The 10,317-nt window shown below is 32.0% G+C and overlaps 1 protein-coding gene across 1 annotated transcript in view; it reads right to left on the bottom strand.

Moving 5' to 3' along the window:
• LOC119609118 (ubiquitin-protein ligase E3B) overlaps positions 1–6,700 on the bottom strand; it is a 7,736-nt gene extending 1,036 nt beyond the window's left edge. Inside the window, 8 exon segments of the mRNA XM_037963816.1 lie at positions 2,477–3,274; positions 3,330–3,712; positions 3,877–3,995; positions 4,057–4,664; positions 4,723–5,103; positions 5,175–5,427; positions 5,871–6,125; positions 6,206–6,700. Of these exon segments, the coding sequence (XP_037819744.1) occupies positions 2,477–3,274; positions 3,330–3,712; positions 3,877–3,995; positions 4,057–4,664; positions 4,723–5,103; positions 5,175–5,427; positions 5,871–6,125; positions 6,206–6,372 (2,964 nt within the window). The 5' untranslated portion in view covers positions 6,373–6,700.
• Positions 6,701–10,317: the final 3,617 nt, after the last annotated feature.

The raw sequence follows: 10,317 nt of genomic DNA, 5'->3' as shown, positions 1-10,317 counted from the left end.
GTCTAGTCTATAGTCTAGTCTATAGTCTAGGTCTATAGTCTAGTCTATAGTCTAGTCTATAGTCTAGTCTATAGTCTAGTCTATGTCTAGTCTATAGTCTAGTCTATAGTCTAGTCTATAGTCTAGTCTATAGTCTAGTCTATAGTCTAGTCTATAGTCTGTCTATAGTCTAGTCTATAGTCTAGTCTATAGTCTAGTCTATAGTCTAGTCTATAGTCTAGTCTATAGTCTAGTCTATAGTCTAGTCTATAGTCTAGTCTATAGTCTAGTCTATAGTCTAGTCTATAGTCTAGTCTATAGTCTAGTCTATAGTCCCTAGTCTATAGTCTAGTCTATAGTCTAGTCTATAGTCTAGTCTATAGTCTAGTCTATAGTCTAGTCTATAGTCTAGTCTATAGTCTAGTCTATAGTCTAGTCTATAGTCTAGTCTATAGTCTAGTCTATAGTCTGTCTATAGTCTAGTCTATAGTCTAGTCTATAGTCTAGTCTATAGTCTAGTCTATAGTCTAGTCTTAGTCTAGTCTATAGTCTAGTCTATAGTCTAGTCTATAGTCTAGTCTATAGTCTAGTCTATAGTCTAGTCTATAGTCTAGTCTAAGTCTATATAGTCTAGTCTATAGTCTAGTCTATAGTCTAGTCTATAGTCTAGTCTATAGTCTAGTCTATAGTCTAGTCTATAGTCTAGTCTATAGTCTAGTCTATAGTCTAGTCTATAGTCTAGTCTATAGTCTAGTCTATAGTCTAGTCTATAGTCTAGTCTATAGTCTAGTCTATAGTCTAGTCTATAGTCTAGTCTATAGTCTAGTCTATAGTCTAGTCTATAGTCTAGTCTATAGTCTAGTCTATAGTCTAGTCTATAGTCTAGTCTATAGTCTAGTCTATAGTCTAGTCTATAGTCTAGTCTATAGTCTAGTCTATAGTCTAGTCTATAGTCTAGTCTATAGTCTAGTCTATAGTCTAGTCTATAGTCTAGTCTATAGTCTAGTCTATAGTCTAGTCTATAGTCTAGTCTATAGTCTAGTCTATAGTCTAGTCTATAGTCTAGTCTATAGTCTAGTCTATAGTCTAGTCTATAGTCTAGTCTATAGTCTAGTCTATAGTCTAGTCTATAGTCTAGTCTATAGTCTAGTCTATAGTCTAGTCTATAGTCTAGTCTATAGTCTAGTCTATAGTCTAGTCTATAGTCTAGTCTATAGTCTAGTCTATAGTCTAGTCTATAGTCTAGTCTATAGTCTAGTCTATAGTCTAGTCTATAGTCTAGTCTATAGTCTAGTCTATAGTCTAGTCTATAGTCTAGTCTATAGTCTAGTCTATAGTCTAGTCTATAGTCTAGTCTATAGTCTAGTCTATAGTCTAGTCTATAGTCTAGTCTATAGTCTAGTCTATAGTCTAGTCTATAGTCTAGTCTATAGTCTAGTCTATAGTCTAGTCTATAGTCTAGTCTATAGTCTAGTCTATAGTCTAGTCTATAGTCTAGTCTATAGTCTAGTCTATAGTCTAGTCTATAGTCTAGTCTATAGTCTAGTCTATAGTCCAGTCTATAGTCTAGTCTATAGTCTAGTCTATAGTCTAGTCTATAGTCCAGTCTATAGTCTAGTCTATAGTCTAGTCTATAGTCTAGTCTATAGTCTAGTCTATAGTCTAGTCTATAGTCTAGTCTATAGTCTAGTCTATAGTCTAGTCTATAGTCTAGTCTATAGTCTAGTATATAGTCTAGTCTATAGTCTAGTCTATAGTCTAGTCTATAGTCTAGTCTAGTCTATAGTCTAGTCTATAGTCTAGTCTATAGTCGAGTATAGTCTAGTCTATAGTCTAGTCTATAGTCTAGTCTATAGTCTAGTCTATAGTCTAGTCTATAGTCTAGTCTATATAGTCTAGTCTATAGTCTAGTCTATAGTCTAGTCTATAGTCTAGTCTATAGTCTAGTCTATAGTCTAGTCTATAGTCTAGTCTATAGTCTAGTCTATAGTCTAGTCTATAGTCTAGTCTATAGTCTAGTCTATAGTCTAGTCTATAGTCTAGTCTATAGTCTAGTCTATAGTCTAGTCTATAGTTACTAGTCTAGTTTAGTCTAGTCTATAGTCTAGCTATAGTCTAGTCTAGTCTATAGTAGTCTATAGTCTATAGTCTAGTCTATAGTCTAGTCTATAGTCTAGTCTATAGTCTAGTCTATAGTCTAGTCTATAGTCTAGTCTATAGTCTAGTCTATAGTCTAGTCTATAGTCTAGTCTATAGTCTAGTCCTATAGTATAGTCTATAGTCTAGTCTATAGTCTAGTCTATAGTCTAGTCTATAGTCTAGTCTATAGTCTAGTCTATAGTCTAGTCTATAGTCTAGTCTATAGTCTAGTCTATAGTCTAGTCTATAGTCAGTTATAGTCTAGTCTATAGTCTACGTCTATAGTCCTAGTCTATAGTCTAGTCTATAGTCTAGTCTATAGTCTAGTCCTTAATTAGTCTCAAATTGAACTACCAACCTTCAAAAACAGTTTCCTCTCCTCTTCTGTAAAATCCTTTGCCAAAATATCCCACAGCCAGCCAACAACACGATGTGAATCATGAAATCCTCCATAATACTGAGTATGTTTACGTAGATCCTTCAAATCCAACGGTACTGTATCGCCCGATATTAAGCGTTGCAATTCGGGAGGCGAAAACAAGGACAACCATTCAGGGTTAACAATACTACGAAAACCGCGATTAAAAGCTTGAGTCTGTTCACGGATTTGTGTATTCATATGGAAGTAAGCCATATAATGTATATACACCAATTTATTGTGATCGGTTACAGGACGCACTCTACCACCCGGATGTAATTCATGCGTAACAATTTTACCCATAACATCTTGGTCCACGGAAAAGGTTAAATTTAAATCAGACACATCTTGTTCATAATGTTTAATAAAGGTTAAACTTTTATACAGCTCAGCATCTAAAGAGGGCAGTTCATCCATACAGGAATATAAAACCTGATGAGTTTGTCCCAATAGCTGGGAGAGGAAGAAAGAGGCAAATGGTACATCTACCACTATGCCCTCGTAAACAGCTTTACCCAACATGCGGCCGACAAACTCAAATAATTGTAAATGATTATCTTGGACATAAGAGATGGGAGAGGGATATAAACGCTGATCGGAAGTAGTTTTGAAAAGATTCAAAGAAGGATCAAAAACTTTTTTAATTGTCTCCTCTAGAAACTCTTTAAAAACACCATCTTGATCAATGCCGGCCTCATGTAAACCTTGTTGATTAATAAAACGTACGCGTATAACTCCCTGTTTGAGAGAAAAGTTATATTTAAATGATCATTTTATACAATTTCACTTTTACCTTCAGAGCATGTGGCTTGAGAGCCGCCAATTGTCTATAGCCATCCTCGACAATCCTTTCACGATGTATAACAATCAATGCCGATCTGGGAGAGGCACAGGCTGATTCTGTCAAACCCAATACCGCTTTTTCATTTTGTACAAATTTCCTAAACAATTTAACACGATCTTCATGCGGTATAATATGAGGCATTTTTTGCAGTAATATAACTGCATGACGTTTACCCTTTTCCAAGTCGTTTATAAATGTCGAAGGTTTCACTTCGTGTATTAGCCAATGGTTAGTAGGGGTAAAACGCCGACGACAATCTCTCTTATATAAACACAACATTAAGGTGTGTAGAGATATAAAAACTGGAGATTGGGTGATATTTTTTGTGGTGCCTAAAGAGCAAAAGGTAATAATGAAAAAAAAATTAACTTTTGTTGACAATTTAGAAAAATTTTCGATCAGAATCTGATCAAGCAGTTTTCTTTAGCATTTTACTTAAGAACAATTTTTCTTTGGATAAATTTTGGGACAGAATCTGATCAGTTATTTTCCTTACCAAATATATCCTCATTGATGATTTTAAACAAAATATTATTTAAAAAATACGTCAACATAACAAAATCATTCAATTGAAACAGTTTCTGTTCGGTGTACATTTCGTGTTCGTCAAGAACTCTGCAAAAATCAAACATTAAACAAAAACATTCCAATGAAATCACTTAAGAAGAAAACTCACGTAACATAATGTGTCATACTATCACAAAACAACATTAACATAGACGTCTGAGGCTTACGCTGAAAATCTTCACATTTAAACAATTCCAAAAACTCTTTTAAAGCACAATTGGGACCCAATGAGGTGATAAAAAGCCAGAGATCATAGAACACCTTATCGACAAAACAAATGCCCGTTAAAATTTCCAATTTCAATTGAGATAAAGTATTTAAAGCGGCATAATACATGGCACATATACGTGACACTTGTATGACTTCGGGTGAATCCAATTTACGCCAATTGACTTTGGAATTTTTACTAAGACTGGTGCGTGTTGAACTGCGATCTAAAGCACGACGCAGTAAATTACTGGTGGAAGCTTGACTAGGTGGATGAAATTCTATGCGTTCAAAATTGACATTGACTTCTTTGAGAAAATCACCCAAAGATATTTGCAAACAACGTATGCCCCACAACATATGAAATTGTTTTTTGATCAAAGCAACACATTGATTTTGGGCAGGATCTTTGGAGGGTGTATGCCAACCCAAAAGCTCATGCCATTGGGTAAAGACACCCTTGGAGGTGGAATTACTGGGTATATTTTCAAATAACAAGGTTACTGTGTTCTGTAAATATAAGTTTTCATTAAGTAAATGACTTCCATTTCGTTGGCTTACTACTCACCGTCAATAAGGGATAAGCCAAAAGCTTGGCTTCATTTAAATTTTCTATATTAAATAAATTAATAATATTGCCCAATAATGCCAAACTCTTGGTGCCAGGCATACTTTTACCAAAGTCATTAAACCATTCCATATCTTCGGAAATTCCCAAAGCTCTTTTCAATATCCACATTGAAGACATTTGTTCTATACACTGAGGGGCAGTGTTACTCAAATGATAAACTAAAGCTGGTGCCGATAGTATTTCTATTAAAAATTGTGCCATTATGTTGCGTGAAAAATCACCATCCAATAAAGGTCTAGTGCATAAAGTCATTACTGCTATAAGTGATACGGGCTTTAAAGTTAATTCTTCGCGTGAAGTTCCTTTTATGAGTATGGACTAGAAAAGAAAAATTTTTATTATTATGATTTTTTTTTACATTATTTTTTTTAAATTTTTGCACTACTTACTCTCATTACTTTGAAAAAATTATTTTGTATTAGATCGCCCTGTATGTTGCAACAAATTTTCTGCATTGCTGGTTGTAATTTTTCAAATTGTTTAATTCTCATAATGCCCCATGATTTCGGTGAGGTAAAAACTACTAATGTATGAAGATATAATGCCAAAGATATACTATCTGTATGACTTTCTGGTTTAATATCTTCCAATAATTGTAGATTAAAGTTAAGCAGAGTTTTTATGTGCGCTATCCAAGGAAGACTAAAACAAATGGAATAATTTGAGTGAAAGTCTTTTGCACTTATATTTTTAGTTTATTTTAAAAACCTTTCTTAAGAAAACTTTGAGATCAGAGTCTGACCAATAAAATTTTCTGTCAGAGTCTGATCAAGCTTTTTACTTTCGAGAATTGTTTAAGCTTTTTCTTCAGAAAATTTATCGATCAGAGAGGGTCTGATCAATCAACATTCTTTAGAAACATTTTCAAGCCAGCATTTTTCTTTAAAAACTGTTTTCATCACCATCTGATCAAGCATTTTTCTTTCGATCAATCTGATCCGTCATTTCTGTTTAGAAAACTTTTCGATCAGAGTCTGATCGAATCTTTTTCTTAAGAAAACTCTTCGAAAATCTGATCAAACTTTTTCTTTAGAATATATTTTAATCAGAATCTTATATAGTATTGCTTCTATTAAAAAAAATACCTTTTATCCTTTTGCAAACACAATGTGGCATATGATAATTTGGGAGCTTCTGTTTCCATGGATTTATTTAAATAGCGACATAAGCGCTCAAAACGTTCGCGTGTTTCATCGCAATGCTTGTCCAATTTATAGGTGGTTAAGAAACGCCTCACAACCGGATAAACCGTAGATGACGCATGTAAATTAATTAGATCCTTTTTATCATCCACAACACCTCCACCACTACTACCGCCTATTAGTCTATCAAAATCCTCGCTAAATACAAGAAGAAAAAAGCACATATGTCAAATACTCACCCCTACAGGATACTTTCAGATATTTAACATTTTACTTACATTATTTGCTTTTGATAACGCCTACGTGCTAGGAAACCTTTAATAGATGACTGAAGTTTTATGGCTGCCCATTCTCTGCGCTTCTCCAAAGCTCTTTCTTCACGCGCTGCCTTTGTCTGTTCCAAAAATGAAGTTTTCTGCGATTCGGTATTAGTAAACATTGTCATACAAATTTTCTTTTTGAATTTTTATAAAAACATTAAAATATTTCAGTCCACTACTGGAACTGATGCACTTCTACATATATTTATAATTATCTTCTTTTGTTCCTACGTGCGTGTGTGTGTGAACTTTGGAAAAAATATTTCACTCTACTTTATTTTTAGCACAATTACACATAATTTCATTTAATTATGTTTCTAGCATCTTATTACTTGATAGTTTTTATGTTTGCAACATTTTTAAATAGGAAAAACTAATAAAATTTGTTAAAAAACTAAATTTTCTCCAGAGTGCAGTAAAATTTTTTTTGTGCAACAATAAATGCCGAGTTGTTTTATTATGTACTGAAATGAAAAATTATTTAGTACTATTTTACTACTTTTTTATAGAGCTATGGGTTTGTTTACGTATGATGGGGAATATAATTGAATGAAATGGAAAATAAAACAAAAGAGAATTAAGAGTACAGAGTTGACGAATGGGAATGATGATAATGCAGTGCTTCTTCAATATCGGTAATAACGTGTTTTAACCATCTCATTGTAGGGAATTTAGAAAAATGAAAAATTGTTGGTAATTTTTTAAAGAAATTGTCTGATATCAAAAATAGTTTGCATAGAGGTATAAAATAATTTATATACTGACTTTGGAGATATTTAAATTAAAGGGAATTGCTTCAAACTCTCTTAAAAGAGGAAATTTTTGTTAAAAAAAGTTAAATGATTCAGAATTTATTGTATTTTTAAACAACAACTAAAATAAGTTTTTTCATTTGAGAATTATTTAGCATAATAAGCTTTTTATGTCGTTTATGTCAAAAAAGCCTAACATAGTTTGATTAAAATTTTTTCTTTAGCAAAATTTCGGTCAGATTCTGAGTCAATGTTTTTCTTTGAACAAAATACGTTCAGAATCCGATGGAATTTTTTTTTTCTTTATACCTATTTGTTTACATAAAAAGATTTCAATCAGAGTCTTTATAAAAAATCCGGGCTCGTTTAGAATCCGATTGAAATTTTTTTCTTGAGAAAACTTTCATTCAAAATCTCAATAAAGCTTTTACGAAAAATTTCATTCAGAATCTCCCATTCAAAAAAAAAAAAAAATCGTTTGTTTGAACTGTTTTATTCAGAATAATTTCGGTCTGTATAAAATAAAACTTTTTCCATTAGAAAAATCTGGTTTAAAATCTAATTGATTTTTTTTTTAAATTGCTACAAATATGTATTATTTTAATAAATCCTACAACACTTTTAGATATTTTTCTAATGTTTGTTTTCAAAGTTTTCTTCAAATTCAACTTATCTGAGATCTTAAAACCGATTTTGTTACATTTTGAAATTAACCCATTGCATGGCAAATGTATTTGCTACCTCAAAATGCAACCACTAAATGTAGCATATTCCTACTACTATTTACTGCAACACAGTTCATTTAGTACGCAAAAATAGCAACCATAATTACGTTTTCATTCATTATCCCAATTATTATCCGAGCAAATGAAAACGAAAATAGGAAAAAAATTTTCCAACATACTACAAATAATAAAACACCATAAATTAATATAAAATTGTGCAAAAAAAACAAAACAGTCTATCTAAAATTGTATAATTTTAAAACACTAACAAAAATGAGGAACAAAAAACCCAGAGAAAACTATGTAAAACAAATGAAACGTGGTTAGGCGATGCAAAATTATAATTGATGAAAAAAAGTTTACAAAGAAAGAAAAAAAAAATTATTAATAAAAAAGTGACAAGTGAAATATATAATTGAGTGAAGTTTAAGAAAAAAGGTGAGAAAAAAAAACAACAGACACACGCACATATAAAAGGCAAACAGCAAAGTAAAAGTATTAAATAAATTTTGAAGAAAATAATGGAGGTTGTTGGTTTTTTTTTTTGCAAAAAGAAATTTTTGTAAAAAAATGCCACTGGTTATAGAATTTTTACAAGGAAATGATTAAATTCCTGGTGTTTTTTTTACACGCAAAAAGTAATAAATAAGATTGCAACAGCAAAAAAAGATGAAATAAAAAATAATTTCAAGGTTTTGCTGCGCTGTTAACTGCGAAAAGAAAAATCGGGTAACTAGCACCAGACAGCGCAGCATATAATCATCATCGCCATCACCATATAGTCATTAGCAGTAGCTGTGTACTAGCCCAATGTAGAAAAAGTAAAAAAGTACAACATTTTAAACATATTTTAGCAGATCATGAAAAAAAAAACACAAATAAACATTTAAACGATCTCAAGCCAATAGCAATGAATGGCACAATTTGTTTTAATTTTATTTCTGGCTGTTTTTTTTCACATATTATTATGTGTGTATTTAAGTAATTTGGGTTTTTAAAAGAAAACAATAAATTTTGCTTAAATAAAAAACAATAAACATAATAATTATATTATAAATAACAAGCAAAACATTTACTAAAAATATAATACAAGAGAAAACAGAAAATTCAAGAAAAACAAATGCAAAAACAAAAAAAGTAAAAACACAAAAAAAAAATTGCACGAACAAGTGAAAAAATATTCGAAATAAAAACTAGAAAAAGTAAAAGAAATATAACAACAACCACTACTAGCAATAACAACGTTAATTTTCTATTATTGTAAAGAAAATTGAGAGAAAAAAACACAAAACTAACAACAACAAAACAATAATAATCATAGTAATTATAACGGAGATCTGTAAAGAAAACCAACAAAGCCAACAAACAAATAGCAAAAAAAAAAACAAAAACAACAAATCTACAAGAGTATTACGGCCAGTATACAAATGTAAAATCATGCTTAATAAAAAGCTCCCCTCTTTTTATCTTATGTTGTTTTTGCCATTTATTTGTTGTTTTTTTTTTTTTGGATGACATTTACAAAAAAGAGAAATCGTTATAATGTCTCCCCTCATCAGTAGAAAAATGTAACTAAAATAATAACAAAAAAATATATTAGTATTTTTGCAGCAGCATCTTATAACTTGTATACGTTTTCTAAGTTGTTGTTTTTTCACTTATTTTTACAAATTCCATTTCTCTTTTAAAATACCCAGCAGAAAAATGTTAAAAAAAGTAAATTTACATTTATTTTTACTAATATAAACAAATTTTACAAAATAGTTAAAGAATTGTGAAAAGAATACAGAAATTGTAAAAGATTCGTATTGTTGTTGTTGTTGCTGGGGTTGACAGCCCTTGGCCGAATAATTCGAGTCATTCCGTCATATCTTGTTGTTGTTGTAATAGTTAAAACTATACCTATTTCTAGTCAGTCAGCATTAATATCTAGGCCTTAAAACGGTGCTAATTCAACAGGATAAATCCATTGGATCTAGACGTCAAGGTCTATGCGCGAACAATAGTCATTAAGTCTGTTGCCCCATGTCGTTCTTCCCGGCTGGTTTTCTTCCGTATCTGCATTGGGCGGTGGACGTACACCAAGTGCGACATTCATGGTGAATCCTGCATCCGAGGATTTGCTGGCATCTCTATGAATGTTGTTTAAAGCTAGTAATACAATGATTAATCTAATGTATCCTACTCGAGGTATGTCACGAAGAACTTCCTGACATACCTCGAGGGATGTCTGCATTGGTCGGTGGGTGTACCCCAAGCGCCAAATTCATGGTGAATCCTTCATCCGAGGAATTGCTGGCGTCTCTTTGAATGTTGTTTAAAGCTGGTAATACGATGATTGATCTAATGTATCCTGCACATAACTACTTATTCTCGTATATACGAAGAACTTCCTGACACCTCGAGGGATGTCTGTATTGGGCGGTGGGCGTACCCCAAGCACCACATTCATGCTGAACCCTGCATCCGAGGAATTGCTGGCGTCTCTATGAATGTTGTTTAAAGCTGGTAATACGATGATTAATCTAATGTATCCTGCACATAACTGTTTATTCTAGTATATAAAAAGAACTTCCTGACAAGCCTCGAGGGA

This window comes from Lucilia sericata, unplaced genomic scaffold (assembly GCF_015586225.1).
Source record: "Lucilia sericata isolate MDLA Ls3-8-SP2 unplaced genomic scaffold, ASM1558622v1 Contig000930F_arrow, whole genome shotgun sequence".
Classification (NCBI taxonomy): domain Eukaryota; kingdom Metazoa; phylum Arthropoda; class Insecta; order Diptera; family Calliphoridae; genus Lucilia; species Lucilia sericata.
Note: the sequence above shows the minus strand (reverse complement) of the source record. Positions and strands in the feature narration are given on the sequence as shown.